The sequence below is a fragment of the Chiloscyllium plagiosum genome, chromosome 12, assembly GCF_004010195.1.
Source record: "Chiloscyllium plagiosum isolate BGI_BamShark_2017 chromosome 12, ASM401019v2, whole genome shotgun sequence".
NCBI lineage: Eukaryota > Metazoa > Chordata > Chondrichthyes > Orectolobiformes > Hemiscylliidae > Chiloscyllium > Chiloscyllium plagiosum.
The window spans coordinates 86697836-86722988 of NC_057721.1; the positions used below are offsets into that span (position 1 = coordinate 86697836).

General features: G+C 44.5%; 1 protein-coding gene across 4 annotated transcripts in view; it reads right to left on the bottom strand.

Annotated features, from left to right (window-relative positions):
• Positions 1-25153, bottom strand: part of tmem63c (transmembrane protein 63C) — a 312913-nt gene that overhangs the window by 148016 nt on the left and 139744 nt on the right. For all 4 annotated transcript variants that reach the window (XM_043701473.1, XM_043701472.1, XM_043701470.1 and 1 more), the window contains one exon: positions 7661-7783. In XM_043701473.1, the coding sequence (XP_043557408.1) occupies positions 7661-7783 (123 nt within the window). The remainder of the gene's footprint in view (positions 1-7660; positions 7784-25153) is intronic.

The window sequence follows — 25153 nt, forward strand, 5'->3', positions numbered from 1 at the left end:
CACTGTTACAGCCCGTGCACACCCACACTAACACTGTTACAGCCCGTGCACACCCACACTAACACTGTTACAGCCCGTGCACACCCACACTAGCACCGTTACATCCTAGGCACACCCATACTAGCACTGTTACAGCCCGTGCAACCCACACGAGCAGCGTTACAGCCCGTGCACACCCACACTAACACTGTTACAGCCCGTGCACACCCACACTGGCACCGTTACAGCCCAGGCAAACCCACACTGGCACCGTTACATCCCAGGCACACCCACACTAGCACTGTTGCAGCCCGTGCAACCCACACGAGCAGCGTTACAGCCCGTGCACACCCACACTAGCACTGTTACAGCCCGTGCACACCCACACTAGTACCGTTACAGCCCAGGCACACCCACACTAGCGCCGTTATAGCCCGGGCACACCCACACTAGCACAGTTACAGCCTGTGCACACCCACACTAGCATTGTTAAAGCCCGTCCACACCCACACTAGCACCGTTAGAGCCCCGGCACACCCACACTAGCAGCGTTACTGCCCAGGCACACCTACACTAACACTGTTACAGCCCGTGCACACCCACACTAGCAGCGTTACAGCCCGTGCACACCCACCCTAGCAGCGTTACAGCCCATGCACACCCACTCTAGCACAGTTACAGCTCCAGCACACCCACACTAGCACTGTTACAGCCCGTGCACATCCAAACTAACACCCTTACAGCCCAGGCACACCCACACTAGCACTGTTACAGCTCAGGCACACCCACACCAGCAGCAATACATCCCGTGCACACCCACACTAGCAGCTTTACAGCCCCTGCACACCCACACTAGCACTGTTAGAGCTCGTGCACACCCACACTAGCACCGTTACAGTCCAGGCACACCCACTCTAGCACCATTACAGCCCAGGCACACCCACACTAGCACCGTTACAGCCTAGTCACTCCCATACTGGTACCGTTACAGCACAGGCACACCCACACTAGTACCGTTACAGCCCGTGCACAGCCACACTAGCACTGTCGCAGTTCCAGCACACCCACACTAGCACTGTTACAGCCTGTGCACACCCACACTAGCACTGTTACAGCCCAGGCACACCCACACTAGCACTGTTACAGCCCGTGCACATCCAAACTAACACCCTTACAGCCCAGGCACACCCACACTAGCACTGTTACAGCTCAGGCACACCCACACCAGCAGCAATACATCCCATGCACACCCACACTAGCAGCGTTACAGCCCCTGCACACCCACACTAGCACTGTTACAGCCCATGCACACCCACACTAGCATCGTTACAGCCCGTGCACACCCACACTAGCAGCATTACAGCCCGTGCACACCCACACTAGCACTGTTAGAGCTCGTGCACACCCACACTAGCACCGTTACAGTCCAGGCACACCCACTCTAGCACTGTTACAGCCCAGGCACACCCACACTAGCACCGTTACAGCCTAGTCACTCCCATACTGGTACCGTTACAGCCCAGGCACACCCACACTAGTACCGTTACAGCCCAGGCACACCTACACTAGCACTGTTCCAGCCCGTGCACACCCACACTAGCAGCATGAAGCCCGTGCACACCCACTCTGCACCGTTACAGCCCGTGCACACCCACACTAGCAGCATGAAGCCCGTGCACACCCACTCTGCACCGTTACAGCCCAGGCACACCCACACTAGGACTGTTACAGCCCAGGCACACCCACACTAATATCGTTACAGCCCAGGCACACCCACACTAGTACCGTTACAGCACAGGCACACCCACACTAGCACTGTTACAGCTCCAGCACACCCACACTAGCACTGTTACAGCCCGTGCACACCCACACTAGCACTGTTACCGCCCAGGCACACCCACTCTAGCACCGTTACAGCCCAGGCACACCCACACTAGCACTGTTACAGCCTAGTCACACCCACACTGGTACCGTTACAGCCCAGGCACACCCACACTAGTACCGTTACAGCCCGTGCACAGCCACACTAGCAGCGTTACAGCACGTGCACACCCACACTAGTACAGTTACAGCCCAGGCACACCCACACTAATATCGTTACAGCCCAGGCACACCCACACTAGTACCGTTACAGCCCGTGCACAGCCACACTAGCACCGTTACAGCCCGTGCACACCCACACCAGTATCGTTACAGCCCAGGCACACCCACACTAGTACCGTTACAGCCCAGGCACACCCACACGAGTGCCGTTATAGCCCGTGCACACCCACACTTGCACCGTTACAGCCCGTGCACACCCACTCTAGCACCGCTACAGCCCTTGCACATCCACACTAGCAGCGTTACAGCCCAGACACACCCACACTAGCAGCGTTACATCCCATGCACACCCACACTAGCAGCGTTACAGCCCATGCACTCCCACTCTAGCACCGTTACAGCACAGGCACACCCACACTAGCACTGTTACAGCCCATGCGCATCCACACTAGCACTGTTACAGCCCGTGCACACCCACACTAGTATCGTTACAGCCCAGGCACACCCACACTAGTACCGTTACAGCCCAGGCACATCCACACTAGTGCCGTTATAGCCCAGGCACACCCACACTTGCACCGTTACAGCCCATGCACACCCACACTAGCACTGCTACAGCCCTTGCACATCCACACTAGCAGCGTTACAGCCCAGGCACACCCACACTTGCAGCGTTACATCCCATGCACCCACACTAGCAGCGATACAGCCCATGCACACCCACTCTAGCACCGTTACAGACCAGGCACACACACACTAGTAACGTGACAGCCCAGGCACATCCACACTCGTACCGTTACAGCCCGTGCACACCCACACTAGTACCGTTACAGCCCAGGCACACCCACACTCGTACCGTTACAGCCCATGCACACCCACACTAGCACCGCTACAGCCCTTGCACATCCACACTAGCAGCGTTACAGCCCAGGCACACCCACACTAGCACTGTTACAGCCCGTGCACACCCAGACTAGCTGCGTTACAGCCCGTGCACACCCAGACTAGCTGCGTTACAGCCCGTGCACACCCCCACTAGCAGCATTACAGCCCATGCGCACCCACTCTAGCACCGTTACATCCCAGGCACACACACACTAGCACCGCTACAGCCCATGCACACCCACACTAGCATCGTTACAGCCCGTGCACACCCACACTAGCACATTTACAGCCCAGGCACACCCACACTAGTACCGTTATAGCCCGTGCACACCCACACTAGCACAGTTACAGCCCAGGCACACCCAGACTAGCACCGTTACAGCCTTGGCACACCCACACTAGCACCGTTACAGCCCAGGCACACCCACACCAGCAGTGTTACTGTCCAGGAACACCCACATCTGCACCATTATAGTCCAGGCACACCGACACTAGCACCGTTATGGCCCGTGCACACCCACACTAGCACCAGTACAGTCCAGCTACACCCACACCAGCACCATTCCAGCCCAGGCAAATCCATACCAGCACTGTTTCAGTCCAGGAACACCAACATTAGCACCATTACCATACAGGAACACCAGTACTAGTGCCATTACAGTCCAGGCAGCATATGGATTGATCTTTCCAGCCTTTCCTCTCTTCTTCAATATTGCATTTCTCTGTTGTAATCTCTATTTTTCCATCCAACTAAAATCCTGAGATAAGGAATGTTGAACTGCAATTCCTACCTTCTTTAATCCAGGTTGCAATGATAGCTGTCATATCATACCCATGTGTCCACCTGGAATTTGAAGAAAGTAATGGCAAAAACTTTTCCGTCTTCCCTAGACTCAGAGTAGTTGCCAGAAGACAAGAGAATTGCTGACATTACTGCCTTGTTTAAGAAGGGTTATAAGGATAACCCCAGCAATTGTAGGCCAGTTAATTTAACTTTAATTGTGGGAAAACTCCTAGAAACAATTACTCAGCACAGAATTAGTAGTCAAATGGAAAAAGATATGGACAGGATAATATGAAACTCTGAGGGGAAATCATGTTTAAATAACTTGCAGAAATTCTTTGAAGAGGTAACAGAAAGCCTTGATGAGAGTAACACTGTTGACATGGTAGTCATGGATCTTCAGAAGATATTTAGACTGGTGTTATACAACAGACTTGTGAGGAAAAATGATAGACCATGATATAAAAGGAATAGTATCAACACAGATAGAAAATTGGCTGAGTAATAGGAAACATAGTAATGGTAAATGGATATTTTCAGGCTGGGGAAGGTTTGTAGTGAAGTTCACCAGAGGTCTTTATTTGGACCCTTGTTTTTTTGGTATGTATTAATGATCTAGAGCTTGATATGCAGGGTCAATTGACACAAAACTTGCAAGAATTGTAAACTTTGAGGAGGACATTGTAGAAATTCAAAAGGACATTGACAAGTCAGCATGGATTTACGAAGGGAAATCATCCTTGACAAATCTACTGGAATTCTTTGAGGATGTAACAAGTAGAGTTCAAGGGGCGCCAGTCAATATTGGTTATTTGGACTTTCAGAAGTCTTTCAACAAAAGTCCCACATAAGAGATTAACGTATAAAATTAAAGCAAATGAGTTGGGATAGTTATTGAGATGGATAAAAACTGATTAGCAGATAGGAAACAAAGAATCGGAATGAATGAGTCTCTTTTTGAATGGCAGGTAGTGACTTGGGCGGTACTGCAGGGTTCAGTATTAGGACTCCAGTTATTCACAATACATGATAAGAGATTTATTTGGCTTCAATGAGGGAACTAAACATAACATCTCAAAATTTGGAGATGACATAAAACTGGGTGGAACGGTGAACCGTGAGGTGGGATGCAAAGATGTAGCAGTGTGATTTGGGCATGTTGACTGAGTGGGTTAATGGAGGGCAAAATGCAATATACATTGGATAAATGTGATGTTATCCATTATGGTAGCAAAAATAGGAAGGCAGAATATTATCTGAATGGCTGTAACTTGAGAGATGAGAATGATCATCAGGATCTGGGTGTCCTTATGCACCAGTTGCTGAAAGTAAGTGCTCAGATGCAGCAGGCAGTAAAGGAGGTAAACAGTATGTTGGCTTTCATAGTGAGAGGATTCATGTACAGGAACAAGAATGTCTTACTGCAATTATGCAGGACATGGGGGAAGCCACATCTCAAATACTGTGTCACCTTATCTGAGGAAGAATGTTCTTATTTTAGAGGGAATGCAGCAAAGGTTTACCAAATTGACTCTTGGGATGGCAGGACTGACATAGGAGGAGAGACCGAGTTGGCTAGGATTGTACTCACTGGAGTTTTGAAGAATGATGGAGGATCTCACAGAAACCTATAAAATTCTAACATGATTGGACAGGTTAGATGCAGGAAGGAGATCCCCAATGGTGAGGGAGTGTAAAACCAGGGGTCATAGTTTAAGGATCAGAGGTAAACCTTTTCAGACTGAGATGAGGAGAAATGTCTTCACCCAGAGATGATAACCCAGTTGAATTCACTATCAGAGGAAGTGGTTGAGGCCAAAACATTACATTTACAAGAAGGAGCAACTTTGTTTATGGGAAGGGCAGGATTGGGGTATTGAGCTCAATGATTAACCATGATCATATTGAATAGCAAAGCAGGCTTTAGATGTCAAATGGCTTACCTCTGCTCCTATGTTTCTATGTTAAGGTGGTGGAGTGGCAGATGGGTGGCAGATGAAGTTCAATACAGAGAAATGTGAGGTGATGTACTTTGGTAGGAAGAACTTTGACAGGCAATATAAAATAAGGAATTCAATTCTATAGGAGATGCAGGAGCAGAGGGAATTGGGAATATATATGAACAGATCATTGAAGGTGGCAGGACAGGTGGAGGGAGTTTTTGGAATATTGTGAGCAATTTTGGGCCTCATATCTAAGGAAGGATGTGTTGGCCTTGGAAAGGGTCCAGAGGAGGTTCAGAAGAAAGATCCTAGGAATGATGGGTTTGTCATACGAGGAGAACTTGAGGACTCTGGGTCTGTACATGATGGAATTTAGAAGGATGAGGAGGGATCTGATTGAAATGTACAGAATACTGAAAGGTCAGGATACAGTGGTTGTGGACAAGATGTTTCCACAAGTAAGAAAGCTAGGACAGAGGACACAGCATCAGAAGAGATGATTCTTTCGAACTGAGATGATGAGGAATTATTTCAGTCAGAGGGTGGTGAATCTGTAGATCTCATTGTCATAGAAGGCTGTGGAGACCAAATCATTGAATGCATTTAAGACAGAGATAGTTAGGTTCTTGATTAGTAAAGAAATTAAAGGTTATGAGGAGAAGAATGAGTTTGAGAAATGTATCAGCCATTGTCAAACGGTGGAGAAGACTCAATGAGCCAAATTCTGCTCCTATATCTAATCATGTTAATAAAGTATACAGTGTCCTTGGCTTTATGAGGGGCATTGAGTACAAGAACAACGAGATGATGCTGAACTTGTACAAGGTATATGTTAGACTTCAGCTGGCGTACTGTGTGCAGTAGCGGTCACCACATGAAAGGAAAGATATGAATTCATTGGAAAGAGGACAGAAGCAATTTTACAAGAATGGTTCAAGAAATGAGAAACTTCAGTTTTGAGGATAGAAGTATGAGAGAAGGCTGAGAGGAGATTTGATAGAGGTTTTCAAAATCATGAGCAGGCTGGATAGAGTAGAAATGGAGAAGATATTTCCACTTATTAAAGGAACAAATAAGAGAGGGCACAAATCTGAGTGATATGCATAAGAAGTTAGAGTATTGCAAGAAAAAAACTTCTTCATTTACTGTGTAATTAGGATTTGGACGACACTGCCTAGAAATATAGCAGAGGCAGGTTCAACTCAGGCATTCAAGAGGACATCGGATGGTTATTTGGATAGAAATGGTGTGCAGATGTGTGGGGAAAAAGCAGGCAATGAGGTTCATCTGAAGAGCGGTTACACAGATGATGGGCCAAATGGTCTCCTTCTATGCTATAACAATTCTGTGATTCTTGATTCTATGTTCTCAGCTCAACTGCACTATTTACTTAGTTATTCAGAAAGATAGTGATAAGCTGGGGCCCGAGAAAAGATTTCTGGCACTTCTCATGAATCAAAGTACAGTTGTTCTGGTTTGTCAACATGAATTGGCTATAACACTATTGACAAATTGTGGATGCTGTTTGGAAAACACAAACTTTCAACTGAACAGGTACAATGATTTTCTATAGTGATCTTCTACAGAACAATTCTCTATAGTGGTTTTCTATAGCGCGATTTTCTACAGTATAAGGTTGCAGAGAAATGCAGCTGTCACATTATAGCAGAACAACCAGTTCTCAATCATTATCCCCACATTTTGTTCTGATGTCTTAAGTAATTTCCTATCAAAGCCAATTAAGTTTATTGTAATTCTCCACACTTCAATTTTTGTTAACAGGCATCACATTAATCATTCACTCCCTATACTACCAATGGAAATGGATCCAGTTTGTATCACCCAAAGGATGCACTTCAACAATTCACCAAGGTTCCTTCAGTAGCACTCTCAAAACCCCATGTCCACAACCATCTAAAAGGACAGGGGCAGCAGATACATGGGAAGATAACCGCAAGCAAGTTCCCCTCCAAGCAACACGCTATCCTGACTTGCAAATGTTGCTTCACAGGAATTTGAATCCTACCAGATAATGTCGCTCAGTGCTGGAGCATATCTCACATCCCATCTATAAGACTTGATGACAGTCGTGACACTGGACTGCTGTGGCTGATATCGGCATCGGCTGTGCTGGTAGTGCTTCACAATGCTGAAAAACAGAAATACAAGTACAGGAGCCATTGAGTGGGAAGCAAGAATGGAAGAAACATGGCTATTGCTCTAGGAGGTAGTAGCATTGAGGCAATGTCACTGGGCTAGTACAGCTATAATGCAGAACCCCACACTAACATTCTGGAGTTATGGATTTAAATGCTATCGTGGTAGATGATGCAATCAGAATACAGTTTAAAAATCAGGAAAGAAAGGCTAAAATAATGGTTACTATGCCAATTATCACAAATACAATCAGGCCACTGCTGTCCTTTAGGATGGAAATCAGCCGTCGTTACCTGGTCCGGTCTACATGTGACTCCTGTTACAACACGGGGGGGTGAACGCTTCTGCTAATTAAAACAAACACCCAGAAAAGATCATCTTGCCTCATAATCTGTTAAAGTCTGAGTGATAGAGAACTCCCAACTTCCTCTATTTAAAGAAAAAAAATCAATTTATTCTTTAAACTCTAAAACTGAACTTAACAATTATTTACAACTCTAAGCCTCCTTTCTCTTAAAGGTTGTTATCTACCTCCAACTCTATAACAACATACTGCTCCAATACAAGCCCCTATTAAAATTACATCAACTTAATTTTCAAAACCACCCAGCAGCTGTAGTTGTTGGTGTTGATCTTCTTTCAGCTGCAGATCTCCCTAGGTCATCTTTGGTCTTTTGCTGCAAAAATGTTTCATATGAAAAAGCTACCTTTGATAGAGAGTGTTTTGAATTGAAGTCTTTTTCTAGATGGCAGGTTGTAGCTCTCTCTCAGGCTAATTCTCAAACTGCTGGCTTATTTATATCCAAAACATCTGATCGTCTCATTTGGGGGGGGGGAATTTGTCAAAACAGTAAATTTCAAAATCAATTGGGTTTTAGTATCCTGGGGCATAATTTAAACTGATTGGTTCAATTCAAACTGTTGTGAACAATAGCAGCCAAGTGTTACATATTTTCAATTGTCCAGTACACTCTGAGACTGCTAGTCAGTCACATGACAGGTGCCTGCAAACTCTCACCGCCAACAACTTTCACCCTTTCTTAAAGGTACAGTATATGCCTTTGGTGTAGCTAAAACTGGTGTGGCAGTTAATACTGCTTTTAAATTGTCAAATGCCTCCTAGCATTGTCCTGTCCACCAAAATTTTGAGTTCTTCTTCAGTAAATCTGTTAGCAGTGCCACTACGCTGCTGAAGTTTGGAATAAACTTCCGGTAGAATCCACTTAGTCCAAAAAAATCAAAGCACCTTTCTTCAAGGTTGATTGTGGAAATTCCTCGATGGCCTTTGTCTTTGCATTCTGTGGGGTCAACCTTCCATGACTGATGTTATATCTCAAGAACAATCTGCTTTCGCAAATTCCGTTTTCTTTAAGTTTATTACCAGTTCTGTTTCTCTGAATAGTTTAAAGAGCTCTGTGTACTGTACCATGTGATCTTTCCATAACTCACTAAAGATCACCACATCATCCAGATAGACTCCACAGTTTGTTAATCCAGCCACACCTCTGTTTATGAGTCTTTGGAATGTGGCCAGTGTGTTCTTCATTCCAAAGGACATCACATTGAATTGGTATAACCCATGTGGGGTTACAAACACAGAAACTTCTTTCACTTTCTCTGATAAAGGTACCTGCCAATAACCACGCACTAAGTCCAACTTTGTGATGTAACTGGCTTATCCAACTTTCTCTAGAAGTCCTCCAATCTTGGTATTGGGTATGAGTCGATTTTGTTATGGCGTTAACCTTCCGATAGTCCACACTAAATCGTTGAGTACCGCCTGGTTTGGGAACAAACACGATCGCCGGATTCCATTCACTCTGACTCGGTTCGCTGATATCTTCATTGAGCACTGAATCTGTGTGGCTTTGAAAGGATTAAGTCTGTACGCGTGTTGTTTTATCAGAACAGCATTTCCAACTTCCACCACATGCACAATAGCATTAGTCCTCCCCATCTTATTCCTGCATGTGTCTGCATACTGCTGCAACCAACCTTTCAACTGGGTTCTTTGCTCCTGAGGCAGATAGCTCACTCACCTATCCCACTCCTCAGGGACTTAGTCATTATTTTGAGGGACATCAAACTCCACAACATCTGGATTTGAATCCTCACACTGCAGGGTAGTAACTAACACCTGTTCCTCCAGTTCCCTCTTTCTATTATATGATTGCAACACATTCACATGACATACCCGATACAGTTTTTTCTATCCAGCATCTTTACTAGATAGTTTATCTGACTCAATTTTTTCTCAATTTGGCAGGGACCACTAAACCTGGCTTTTAAGGGATCTCCTAACACTGATAATAATACTGAAACATCATCCTCACGGATAAAATGTCCAAATTTCAGAGTTTTTATCTGCCACCTGCTTCATTCTATGCTGTGCCCTGTTCAGGTGCTGTTTAGCTAACTCACCTACCCGATTTAATTTCACCCTCACCTCAGATACATAATCCGAGTGTGAGACCTCTGACTTCGGTCCTGTCAATTTCTCTTTAAGTATTTTCAAAGGGCGTCTCACTTCATGTCTGAATATTAACTAAAAGGGAATCAACTAAGTAGATTCATTTGGGGCAATAGACAATAGGTGCAGGAGTAGGCCATTCTGCCCTTCGAGCCTGCACCACCCTAATGGCAACTCTAATGGCAAACAATATGAATGGGATACCTTTATCTCAATCATTGGGGAAATCCTGACAGAACATAGAACAGAGAAAAGTACAGCACAGAGCAGGCCCTTCAGCCCACGATGTTGCGCCAAGGATTAATCTTAAACTAAAATAAAACAACCTAACCTACGCACCCCTCAATTCACTGCTGTCCATGTGCATGCCCACCAGTCACTTAAATGTCCCCAATGACTCTGCTTCCACCACCACCGCTGGCAATGCATTCCATGCACTCACAACTCTCTGTGTAAAGAACCTACCTCTGATGTCTCCTCTATACCTTCCTCCTAATACATTAAGACTATGACCCCTCACGTCAGTCAGTCCTGCCCTGGGGAAAGTCTCTGGCTATCGACTCAATCCATGCCTCTCACTACCTTGTACACCTTGATCAGATCACCTCTCTTCCTCCTTCTGCCCGGAGAGAAAAGTCCGAGCCTAGTCAACCTCTCTTCATAAGACAAGCCCTCCAGTCCAGGCAGCATCCTGACAAATCTTCTTTGCACCCTCTCCAAAACCTCTGTATCTTTGCGATAATAGGGCAACAGAACTGGACACAATATTCCAAGTGTGGTCTCACCAGGGTTTTATAGAGCTGCAGCAAAACCTCCCAGCTCTTAAACTCGACCCCCCTGTTAATGAAAGCCAAAACACTATATGTTTTCTTAATAGCCCTATCCACTTTTTTTTTAGATTAGATTAGATTAGATTACTTACAGTGTGGAAACAGGCCCTTCGGCCCAACAAGTCCACACCGACCCGCCGAAGCGTAACCCACCCAGACCCATTCTCCTACATTTACCCCTTCACCTAACACTACGGGCAATTTAGCATGGCCAATTCACCTAACCCCTGCACATTTTTGGATTGTGGGAGGAAACCGGAGCACCCGGAGGAAACCCACGCAGACACGGGGAGAATGTGCAAACTCCACACAGAGAGTCGCCTGAGGCGGGAATTGAACCCGGGTATCTGGCGCTGTGAAGCAGCAGTGCTAACCACTGTGCTACCGTGCCGCCCATAACCACTGTGCTACCGTGCCGCCCATAACCACTGTGCTACCGTGCCGCCCACTTGGGTGGCAATGTCAAGGGATCTATGCACTTGGACACCAAGATCCTGCTGTCCGCCCACACTGCAAAGAATCCTGTCTTTAATTCTATATTCGGCATTCAAGTACGCTCTTAACATGGTATTAAGGGTCTGATGCCACCTTTCTATATGTCCCTGGAATTCAGGATGATACGCGCTTCAAATGTTGTATAACCTCCTTAAACAGACCTAGCCTTGGTCTGATTGTATCTCTCTGGGTAGCCCATACACATGAAGAAAGCTACTAACTCCTCTACCACCCTTTTTGCCTTAATACTCCATAATGGAACTGCCTCCGGAAATCTGGTCGACACATCCATTATAGTTAACAATTACTGGTTCCCACTTTTAGTTTTCAGGAGGGGACGTACACAGTCAAACATAACCTGCATGTAAGGTTCTTCAAATGCGGGAATTGGCAACAAAGGGGCGGGTTTTACTATCGCCTGGGGCTTACCTACCATTTGGCACGTATGACATGTACGGCAAAAGGTAACCACATCCTTGTGCATTCCAGGCCAATAGAAATGGTTTTGTACCTTACTTGAGTCTTCCGTACACCTAGGTGACTTCCTACTGGTAGTTCATGTGCTACCTGTAACACTTCCTATCTGTATGCTACCAGCAAAACAATCTGATGCACTTCTGCCCAGTTCTCCTCTGCATGTGGTCTTTATTTTCATTGTAGGATTCGATCTTTAAGATAATAACCCTCAAGAATATTCTCTGCCTTCTTTTCTGAGGATTCATCCACGTATAGTTAGGGTGGACAGTGAGAGCCTTTCTCCTCGCATGGTGAAGGCTAACAAGAGGGGACATGGCTTTAAATTGAGGGATGATAGATTGAGGACAGATATCAGGGATAGTTCTTTTTTCTCAAAAAGTAGTTTTTTTCTTCATGCTGTGACTTATAATAGTGGGATCTTGTTACTACACAGTCTGGGAAAATTCAAGGGTATTTTTCTTTTAAGTCCTCCATTCCCTGGTCTTCCTTTTGCTTCTCCACAACAAGGGGTGTTACTCCCACCTTGGATCCTACTAAATCATTCCCAAGAACAAATTGTATTCCTGGAACTAAACTCTGTCAATCACTTCCACTGTTACTTCCCCAGTATGGATTTGGCACTCCAACCTGCTCTTACATAGGGGATCGCTAAATTTCTGTCCATCTAGCCCACAATTACCTCTCAGGTAACAGGTCAGAAAGAGTGCTAATATGTTCATCTCTTACAATAACAGACTGGTTAGATCCTGTATTTCTCAAAATTATAACTTCTTTCCCTTCTCCCCGTTCTTTCTGAGTAAACTTTACCCACAGAGGCAAATTCTTTGTGGAGATCAGGCACTAACTCCATACCCAGCCCCTTTCCAGGCTGGACACTCACTGCAGCTCCTCGACGTTTCACTGGGTCTCCTTTACTATTTTCACTAATGCCACTGGATTAGCTTTTTATTAACCACATCTTTTCCCCTTTCTTTAACGACCAGCACTGCATCTTTACATGTCCCACTTTCTGGCAGCGAAAACACCTTTTTCACTTTTGCCCTTCTTAAACCACCAGCACTGTGTCCCACTTTACCACAGTAGAAACACCTGAGGCCATTCACCTCCTTTCCACCCCCTTGGATTTCTTTTTTAACCTGTGGTAAACAATTACCAGTGTTCTCTACTCTTTATTTTGTAGTGTAGGATCTCCCCTTCTCCCAATTTATATTCCTCACAGAATGAAATTCTTGCCTGAAGCTAAACTTTGCCTGATGCACGAATGTATATTCATCTGCCATCTCTGCTGCTCTTCTCATTCTTGAACTTTCTGTTCATCCACATGAATTCTTATCATCTCGGGAAGTGAGTTTTCAAACTCCTCCAGTTGAATACTTTCTCTTAGAGCCTCATAGGCATTACCTATTTTTAAGAGTCCAGAGTATGGTGCTGGAAAAGCACAGCAGGTCAGGCAGCATCCGAGGAGCAGGAGAATCGACGTTTCAGGCATAAGACCTTCATCCATTCCTGATGAAGGGCTTATTTCTGCAACGTTGATTCTCCTGCTCGTAGATGCTGTCTGACCTGCTGTGCTTTTCCAGCACCACACTCTCAACCCTGATCTCCAGCATCTGCAGTCCTCATTTTCTCATCTTTTTTTAAGGCCCGCACCCACCTACCAAACTTACTATGGTTAATTCTTTCAAACTCAACACAAGTCTGGCCTGGTTCCTTCTTTATGTTTCTGAACCACTGTCTATATGCTTCTGGTATCAATTCATATGCACTCAGAAATGCCTGGTTGACATCTTCATAGCCTCCTGACCCCTCATCTGTCAGCGCTGCAAATACCTCACTAGCTCTGCCTACCAGCTTAGCCTGAACTAGCATTACTCACAAGTCCTCTGACCACTCCATCTGCCTAGCCAATTTTTCAAATGAAATAAAGATGATTTCGACATCTTTCTCATCAAATGTGGCAATGTTTTAACATATTTGTGTATATCATTGCCTCCTCTCTTCATTTCCATCCTGTTAACTTGACTTTCCTGACTAATTCGCAACTTCTGAAGTTCAAATTCTCTCTCCTTTTCTCTTCCTTTTCTCTTTTTCGCGCTCTCTTTCTTCTCTCTCTTTCTCTTGCTTCCTTCTCTCTTTGCTCAGCTACAAATCTTCTCTCTTCTTTTTTCTTTCTCTCTCTCTCTTTCTCCTCTCTCTCCTTTTCTTTCTCTCTCCCTTTCTTTTTCCTCTCTCTGTTTATCTTCAAACTCCATTTTCCTCAATTGTAATTTAAGTTTTGCGGCTGTACAGGACATTGGTTCCGCTACTTTTGGAATATTGCGTGCAATTCTGGTCTCCTTCCTATCGGAAAAATCTTGTGAAACTTGAAAGGGTTCAGAGAAGATATACAAAGATATTGAAAAGATTGGAGGAATTGAGAAGTTGAATAGGCTAGGGCTGTTTTCCCTTAAGAGTCGGAGGCTGAGGGGTGACGTTATAGAGGTTTATAATATCATGAAGGACAGGTATCGGGTAAACTGAAAAGGTCTTTTCCCTGAGTGTGGGAGTCCAGAACTAGAAGGCATACATTTAGGGTGGGAGGGGAAAGATATAAAAAGGACCTAAAGGGTAACTTTCTCATGCAGAAGGTGTAACGTGTATGGAATGAGCTGCCAGAGGAAGTGGTGGAGGCTGGTACAATTGCAATATTTAAAAGGCATTTGGATGGGTATATGAATAGGAAAGGTTTGGAGGGATATGGGCCAGGTGCTGGCAGGTGGGACTAGATTGGGTTGGGATATCTAGTCGGTATGGACAGGTTGGACCGAAGGGTCTGTTTCCATGCTGTACATCTCTATGACTCCATCTATGTCTCTTCTGCACTTCTCTGCTTCTCTGACACACCTAAGTGTTTGAGTAACTCCCTTACAATTTCAGCTTTACTTTTGTCCTTGGTTAAACCCAAATCTAACCTCTTTGCTAATTCTAAAAGTATGCTCTTTTTTCTGTTCTTCTGAGCTTCCTTGGCCAATTTGGGAATCATCTTCAAACCCCAGATCCTCTTTAGCAATCTTAAGAACCATTTCTCTCACTTTGAATTTAACCAATCACAAGTAACCAAAATTAAACAAATTGTCTCACCTACATTTTATTTAAAGATCTAGGATACTAATCAGCGAGTATTTAAATCTGCTGGTATCTTTTGTACCCCAAATCTGTCCAAATCACAGATTGGATCTGACTCAATCTGTCCAAATCTTGGACCTGAACCCCCAAACTGTTATGACACAGAGGTGAACCCTTCTGCTAATTAAAGCAAACACCCAGAAAAGCTCACCTTGCCTTATAATCTGTTAAAGTCTGTGATACAGAACTCCCAACTTCCTCTATTTAAAGAAAAAAAATTTATTCTTTACACTCTAAAACTGAACTTAACAACTATTTACAACTCTAAGCCTCTTTTCTCTTAAAGGTTGTTATCCAACTCTATAACAACATACTGCTCCAATACAAGCCCCTATTAAAATTACATCAACTTAATTTTCAAAACCACCCAGCAGCTGTAGTTGTTGGTGTTGATCTTCTTTCAGCTGCAGATCTCCCTGGGTCATCTTTGGTCTTTTGCTGCAAAAATGTTTAATATGAAAAAGATACCTTTGATAGAGAGTGTTTTTAATGGCAGTCTTCCTCTCGATGGCAAGTTGTCGCTCTTTCTCATGCTAACTTTCAAATTGCCGGCTTATTTATGCCCCAAACATCTGATCGTCTCATTGGTTTGATGTTGTCAAAACAATAAAATTCAAATTTGATTGGGTTTTAGTATCTTGGGGCATAACTTAAATCTAGCAAAGAGGTTAGTGAACATAGCAGCCAAATCTTACATATTTTCAACTATCCAGTACATTCTGAGACTGCTCATCAGTCACACAACAGGTGCTTGCTAATTCTCACTGCCAACAACTTTCACATTCTCTTAAAGGTACAGTATATGCCTTCAATTTCATAACACTCCAGACACAGCAAAGAGCTTGACCCTTAGCTTACTGCCCTCTGAGCAATTGGGCCAATAAATGCTGGCCTAGCCAGTGACACCCACAGACACAGAACATAGAACAGTACAGCACAATACAGGCCCTTTGGCCCTCGATATTGTGCCAGTCTTTTATCCTACTCTAAAATCAGACTAACCTACATATACTTCATTGTACTATTTTCAATGTGCCTATCGAAGAATTGCTTAAATGTCCCTAATGTATCTGACTCTACTACCACTGCTGACAGTGCATTCCACACACCCATCACTCACTGACTAAAGAACCGACCTCGGACATCTCCTCTAGTCCTTCCTTCCAATCACCTTAAAATTATGTACCCTCGTTATAGATATTTCCACGCTGGGAAAAAAACATCTCTGGCTTTCCACTCTATCCCTGCCTGTCAACATCTTGTATACCTCTATCAAGTCTCCTCTCATCCTTCTTTGCTCCAATGAGAAAAGCCCTAGCTCCCTCAACCTTTCTTCATAAAGACATGAAAACATTTTTAAAAACTACAGACCAAGTTATGGGACGATAGCTATGCATGAACTATAGTCAAAAAATATAGAAACAGGAGTGGGTCAGTCAGCTTAGGAGCAAATTACTGCAGATGCTGGAATCTGTACTGAAAACATCAAATGCTGGAGATCACAGTAGGTCAGGCAGCATCCATGGAGACAGCAAGCTAACATTTCAAGTCTAGATGACTCTTCATCACAGCTGACATGGACTTCTTATCAGCTCTGATGAAGAGTCATCTAAACTCGAAACATTTGCTTGCTCTCTCTCCGTGGATGCTGCCTGACCCACTATGATGTCCAGCATTTGTTGTTTTCAATGGGTCAACCGGTCATGTCCTTTCCACAATGCACATAACATGTGACAAAGAAGCAAGTAAGTTAAATATTTATAAAAGTATAATCAGACATAGCTATACAACTCTGTTCAATTTTGGGTACAGTATTTAGATTAGATTAGATTACTTACAGTGTGGAAACAGGCCCTTCGGCCCAACAAGTCCACACCGCCCCACCGAAGCGCAACCCACCCATACCCCTACATTTACCCCTTACCTAACACTATGGGCAATTTAGCATGGCCAATTCACCTGACCTGCACATCTTTGGACTGTGGGAGGAAACCGGAGCACCCGGAGGAAACCCACGCAGGCACGGGGAGAACGTGCAAACTCCACACAGTCAGTCGCCTGAGTCGGGAATTGAACCCGGGTCTCTGGCGCTGTGAGGCAGCAGTGCTAACCACTGTCCCACTGTGCCGTACTTTTGAAGCTACTATCCAGGGAGATAATGCAGAGACTTATTAGCATGGTTCCAAAGATGGAGAACTTCAGTTATGTGGAGAGACCGGTGAGGATGGGCTTGTTCCTTTTACAGCAGGGGAGGTTCAGGGGACATTTGATTATCTTTTATTTTTATTCAAAATCATCAATGGTTTTGTTAGATTAAATAATGAGAAACCATTCCCACTGTGAGGCCACAGATCTGAGGTCATTAGCAAAACAATTATAGGGAAGGTGAAACAATAGTTTTTCTGACAAATAGTTATTATGATGGAAACTGAAGAATATAGGAACAAGAATAAGCTTATTCAACCCAACAAGCCTGTTCTGCCAATTAAATTATTGCTGGACATCTACCTCAATGCCACTTTCCTACAATATCTAGGCAGGGCAGCACAGTGGCTCAGTGGTTAGCACTGCTGCCTCACAGCGCCAGGGACCTGGGTTCAATTCCCGCCTCGGACAACTATCTGTGCAATGTTTGCACATTCTCCCCGTATCTGCGTGTGTCATCCTAAGATGTGCAGGTTAAGGGAATTGGCCATGCTAAATTGCCCATAGTGTTAAGTGCATTAGTCAGGAGGGAATGGGTCTGGGTGGGTTGCTCTTCGGAGGGTTGGTGTGGACTTGTTGGGCTGAAGGGCCTGTTTCTACACTGTAGGGAATCTAATCTAATCTCCATATATCATGAGGTCATTTGTATCCAGACATGTAATTATTTCTGTCTGAAACAATGATTAAGATTCCACAGCCCTCAGAGATGACTACAATTAGTAAAATGGAAACTTGTTGCATAGTGAGGAAGAGGTGTTTTATCTTGGGTTTACTGCTAGAAGTAAACTTTGCACAGCAGGAGGTGAGTGGGAGGGGTTAAATGACCTACCTGCAGGGAGGCCAACTGCACAGCAATGTCACAAACCACAGCTTGACACAAGGAAAGGGAAGGAAGCTGATTGGTGAGTACAATAGGTGAATATTCCTAGTTGTTAAAATAAAAGTCAGGTCTTCAGTTAATGCTAGGTCTCTAGCATCTTCTTCTTTCGTTTCTTAAAAATGACTATTAGATTGATAATGGTGATTCTTTTTCTGTCTTAGTTTATTAAAAACAACATATCAGTATAATGAAGTGTAAAGGGCAGGGAATCTCGAGTAATTAATTTGTAAGTTAAATCAAATCCAACAGTGATGACAACACAGGTGATGTGTTGCTCCTGCAACACCTGGAAGCTGTTGGACACCAATGTGATCCCGAGTGAAAAGATCTGCAGGAAATGTTTGTAACTCGAGGAACTTCAGATCCGAGCTGAGGATCTGGAGTCTGAGCTGCAGACATTGCATCACATCAGGAAAGGGAAGTTATCTGACAATCATATCGTTCTGATTAGGTCATTCAAAATTGGTCTGTGATCAGTTCAGGTGGTTGTGAGGCAGGCGCGAGAACTGCAATTGTCCAGCAGTTATAAGGTTCTTGCAAACTGTGCAGATGAGAGTGGGAACTGCAGGGAGGATGAGCAAACTGACTATGGCACTTTTGTACAGGGAGCCATTCAAGTTGAAGAAGGAAATAGCTATGTTGTAGTGGTAGGAGTCACTGTAATCAAAGGGATAGATACGTTCTCTGCAGCCATGAGCAGGAGCCCAGTTACCTGTTCAGTCCCAGGGTTAAGGACATCTCCTCAGGGCTGAGAGACTTAGAGAGGGAGAGCATCGTTCTCATGGTCACTGGCCAAATTGGTATCAATGACATTGGCAGGATTAAAAAGGAGGTTTCATTGAAAAACTCTGAACAGTTAGGACCTAAATTGAAAGGCAGAACCTCAAAAGTAATAATCTCTGGGTTACCTCCTGAATGAAGGGTAAACTGGGATAAGGTAAAGAAAGTCAAACAGTTAAATGCGTGGCTCAAAGATCAGAGCTGGTATAATGGACTTTAACGTATGGGCTACTGGCACAGTGCTGGGTAGAAGGGAGTGGTTCTGATGTTGTGGTTTCACTTGAACTGTGCTGGGACCAGTGTCCTGACAAATCAAATAACCACAATTTTACAGAGATGCGGAATGCTGAAAGTGGCGGGTAGGGACATACAAAACCTGTGCCCATACCTCCTCCCCTCACCTCCATTCGGGATCCTGGGGAATCCTTGCACATCCAACAGAAATTTTCCTGCACCTCCACACACATCAGCTACTGTGTCCGTTGCTCTCGATGTGGTCTCCTTTACATTGGGGAAACAGGACACCAACTTGCAGAACATTTCAGCGAACATCTCTGGTACACACGCACCAATCAACCCCACCGCCCCGTGGCTGAACACTTCAGCTCCCCCTCCCACCCTGCCAAGGAATGCAAGTCCTGGGCCTCCTCCACTGTCAAATTCCAGACACTCGACACCTGGAGGAAAAACGTCTCATCGTCCGCCTTGGTACCCTCCAACCACAGGGGATCAAGGTGGATTTCACCAGTTTCCTCATTTCTCCTCCTCCCACCTTATCCCAGGTCCAACCCTCCTGAACTGTCCTACCTGTCCATCTTCATTCCCACCTATCCGTTCCACCCACTGCTCCAAGCTATCACCATCACCTCTCACCTTCATCTACCTATTGCATTCCCAGTTACCTTGCCCCTAGTTCCACCCCCTTCCCATTTATCTCTCAGCCCCCTTGGGAACCCCTCACATTCCTGATGAAGGGTTTATGCTTGAAATGTCGACTCTCCTGCTCATCGGATGCTGCCTGACCGGCTGTGCTTTTCCAGCATCATACGTTTTGACTGAGTTAAGAATGGGCAGGGTATACAAACACAGAGAAACAGCAGTAAATAGAGTCAAAAATGAAAATAATGGTAAAAAGACAGAATTGTCAGCTCATTGCTCAGTAATATTTGGAACAAGCTAAATGGGTTACAGCACAAATACAGGTTAATGGGTATGACCTTATAGCCATTACAAAGACATGATCACAAGGAGAGATCACTGCAGGGATCTGAAATGATGAGGAGGTGCTGGTGTTGGACTAGGGCATACACAGTAAAAATCGTACAGCATCAGGTTATAGCCTAACAGGTTTATTTGGAAGCACTAGCTTTCTGAGCACTGATCCTTTGACAGGTAGTCGGGCAGGATCATAAGACACAGAATTTATAACGCAAGATCATAGTGTCATGCAACTGATACAATATACTGAACAAACAGCAATCTAGGATGGTTCAATATATTGTATCAGTTGCATGACACTATGACCTTGTGCTATAAATTCTTTGTCTTATGATCCTGCCTCACTAGTTACCTGATGAAGGAGCAGTGCTCCGAAAACTAGTGCTTCCAAATAAACCTGGTGTTGTGGGATCTAAATATTCAAGGGTATGTGATTTTTAAAAAGGACAAGCAGGAAGGAAATGTTGGTGGACTGGCATTGATGGTTTGGGATGGAATAAGTATGATAGTATATAAGATAGTATATTAATCATGGGTGACTTTAATCTTCACATAGATTGAGATAGTCAGATTGGCAGAGAGAGCCATGACAAAGAATCCATAGAGTGTATTCAGGACAGTTTCCTGGAGAAATAAATTATCTGGTTCTGGTGATGTGTAATGAGGCAGGGTTAATTAACAAAGTCAGAGTAAAAGATCCTCTAGGACACAGTAAGCATAACATGGTAGAATTTAAATTCAGTTTGAGTGGGAGGAACTTGGGACAATAAACAACTGTGCTAAGCTTAAATGGAGGTAGTTACAGAGGGATGAGGTGACTAGAGTGAACTGGAGATGGAATTTAGCAGCAAAGATAGTTGAGGAACAATGGCAAACTTCTAAGAAAATAGTCCATGTCTAACAACAAAGATATATTGCAGCGAAGGAGGAGGATTCTAGGAAGGAGATAAGCCAGTTATGGTTAAGCAAGGAAGTTAAGGATAGAATCAATCTGAAAGAAAAAACAATCAATGTGGCAAAGATTAGTAGCAAGCCAGAGGATTTAGCAAGTTTTAAAAACCAATAAAAACAACCTAAAAAATTATAAAGACAGAGAAATTAAACCTTGAGGGTAAACTTGCAAGTAATATCAAGACAGGCAGCAAGAGTTTCTTTAATTTTATAAAAAGGAAAAGAAAAGCCAAAGGAAACATAGACCCCTTAGAGAATGAGACTGGGAAATAAAATGAGGAACTAGGAAATGGCGCCAATCTCTATAGTAGAAGACACAAATAGCAACCCAAAGTTACTAAATATTCAAGGGCCAAAAGGTAAAGAGAAAATAAATATAATAATATTACCAGAAAAGAAGTGCTAGAGAAATGAATGGGGCTAAAAGCCTTTAAGTGCCTCAGACCTGATGGGATGCATCCTAGGATATTAAAGGAAGTAGCTACAGAAATAGTGGTTGCACTGGTAGTCATCTTCCAGGAATTCATAAATTCAGGAAAGTCCCAGAGGATTGGGAAACTGCCGACATAATATCTTTATTAAAAAGGTAAGGAGACAAAAATGGGTAACTATAGGCTTAATGTCCGTTTTGGGAAAACATTATAGTCTATTATAAAGGCTATAATAGCAGAGCGATTGAAAATGTATTATATGATCAAGCAGAGTCAGCATGGCTTTGTGAAGAGGAAGTCATGCCTGACATATTTACCAGAATTCTTTAAGGAGGTATCAAGCAGGAAAACTAAAGGGGAAGCAATGGGTGTAATATATTTCAGAAACAGTTTGATAAGGACCTGCATATAGAGATAATAGCCCAAGCTTTGGAGATAGTATATTAGCACAGACAGAGGACTGGCTAACTAACAAAAGACAGAGTTGGAATAAAGGGGTACTTTCAGGATGTCAGCCTGAAACTAGTCATGTGCCACAGTGATAAATGCTGCAACCACATTATTTACAATATATATTAATGACTTGTCGGGGCAGTGAATGCACTGTAGCAGGTGTCTGAATGACACAAAAATAGGTGGAAAGACAAGTGGGTGAGGAATACACACAGGTTAATCGAATGGGTAAAAACATGGCAGATGGACTGTAAAGTTGGAAAGTGTGAAGCTTTCACTTTGGAAGAATAGAGGAGCTGGATGCTATATGAATTGGTGCAGCATACAGATTCAGAAATCCTTGCACCCATAAATCATAAAAGCTAACTTACGAATTCAGTGGATAATAAGGAAATCAAATGGAAAGTCGACCTTTATTTCAAAGAGAATGGAGTATAAAAATAGGGAGATATTACTAAAATTGTACACAGCTTTAGTCAGACCACATCTGGTTTGGACTCCTTATACAATATAACGAATATGATAGGAGAAAGTGAGGACTGCAGATGCTGGAGATCAGAGCTGAAAATGTGTTGCTGGAAAACCACTAATCCAAAATCTGGTTTCCAGCATCTGCAGTCATTGTTTTTACCTTAGGAAGGTGGTGCTGAGTTCGAGGGTTGGGACTGAGACAAGGTGGGGGGAGGGGAAATGAGGAAACTGGAGAAATCTGAGTTCATCCCTTGTGGTTAGAGGGTTCCTAGGCGGAAGATGAGGCGCTCTTCCTCCAGCCATCGTGTTGCTACGGTCTGGCGATGGAGGAGTCCAAGGACCTGCATGTCCATGGTGGAGTGGTTTGAGAACGTGTTTCTGGGCAGACGAGATGACCTGGGGTGTGCAGTAAGAGAGGGATTTCTGGGCAGAGGAGATGACCTGGGGTTCTGGGCAGAGGAGATGACCTGGGTTTCCGGGCAGAGGAGATGACCTGGGGTTTCCGGGCAGAGGAGATGACTTGGGGTTTCTGGGCAGAGGAGATGACTTGGGGTTTCTGGGCAGAGGAGATGACCTGGGGTTTCTGGGCAGAGGAGGTGACCTGGGGTTTCTGGGCAGAGAAGATGACCTGGGGTTTCTGGGCAGAGGAGATGACCTGGGGTTCTGGGCAGAGGAGATGACCTGGGGTTTCTGGGCAGAAGAGATGACCTGGGGTTTCTAGGCAGAGGAGATGACCTGGGGTTTCTGGGCAGAGGAGATGACCTGGGGTTCTGGGCAGAGGAGATGACCTGGGTTTCCGGGCAGAGGAGATGACCTGGGGTTTCTAGGCAGAGGAGATGACGTGGGGTTTCTGGGCAGAGAAGCTGACCTGGGGTTCTGGACAGAGGAGATGACCTGCGGTTCTGGGCAGAGGAGATGACCTGGGGTTCTGGGCAGAGGAGATGACCTGGGGTTTCTGGGCAGAGGAGATGACCTGGGGTTTCTGGGCAGAGGAGCTGACCTGGGGTTCTGGACAGAGGAGATGACCTGGGGTTTCTGGGCAGAGGAGATGACCTGGGGTTCTGGGCAGAGGAGATGACATACCGACATTGAAAGCAGACCAAATAACATTTATGAGGCCACTCCCAGATATGGATGGATTTGTTCCTTTGAGCAGAGGTTAAGTACATGGGGCTTGTTCTCCTTGGAGTTCTGAGGAATGAAGGCAACTTTGTTGAAATATAAAGTTTCTTAAGTGACTTGACAAAGTAGATGTGGAAAGGTTGTCCTTTTGTAGAAGAGCCGAGGACTAGAGGACATAATCTCAGATTGAGGGGTTGTCCATTGACACCACAGATGAGGAGGAATTTCCTTCTCTCAGTGGATAGTGAATCCAAAAATTCTTTATCACAAAGGACTGTAGAGCTTGGAACATTAAGTATACAGGATGGTCCCCACATCCGTGGAACCATTTCCTGTGGTTTCACTTATCCGTAGTTTAACACAGCCGGAGCATATTATAGCGAACGTTCCAGCACCAGAGACCAGGAGACTGCTGGGAAGGTAGATTTCCCATTGAAATTAATGGGTTCGCTCCAATCTGCGGTTACGGCTTCTGCAGTAGGTCCTGGAACGTAATCCCCATGGGCAAGTGAGGTGGGGGCGAGGAACTTCTGTATTCAACTGTATTCAAAGCTGAGGTAAACAGATTTTTAATCATTAAGGCAATTAAGGATTATGGGGAAAAGGTAGGAAAGTGGAGTTGTGGTTTATCAGATCAGTCACGATTACATTGAATGGAGGAGCAGAGTCTATGGGCTGAATTGCCTTTTCCTGCTCCTAAGTCTTATGCTCTGATGGACAACACCCTTCTTTAAGTAAGGAAATCAAAACAGCACAAAGTATTTGGTGGTATCACCAACACTATAATTAAAGAAGATATCCGTCCTCTCGTAACAAAGGATAATATTCCGTTAATCTTTTTAATTTCTTGCTGTGTCTGCATACTAATATTTTGCAATTCATGCACGGGAATACCTAGATTCCTCTGCACCTTGGAACTATCCAGTTTTCTCCATTAAATAATACTCTTTTTTTAAGTGTCAAAAAATGTGGCACTGAAAAAGCACAGCAGGTCAGGCAGCATCTGAGGAGTAGGACAGTTGACATTTTGGTCATAAGGCCAAAGTGAGTACTGCAGATGCTGGAGATTAGAGTCAAGAGTGTATTGCTGGAAAAGCAAAATAGGTCAGGCAGCATCCAAGGAGCAGGAAAATCAACGTTTCGGGGAAAAGCCCTTCATCAGGAAGGTTTCAGTCGTAAGACCAATGATGAAGGGCTTATACCTGAAACATCGACTCTCCTGCTCCTTGGATGCTGCCTGACCCTGCGCTTTTCGAGCACCACACTTTTTGACTCTGATCTCCAGCATCTGCAGTCCTCCCTCTCTTTTTTAAGTCTTTCTGCAAAAGTGAACACTGACTCAGTTTTCCACCTTATACTCCACATAGAATCATAGACTTTTAACAGGCCCTGAAACAGACCCTTCAGAACAATT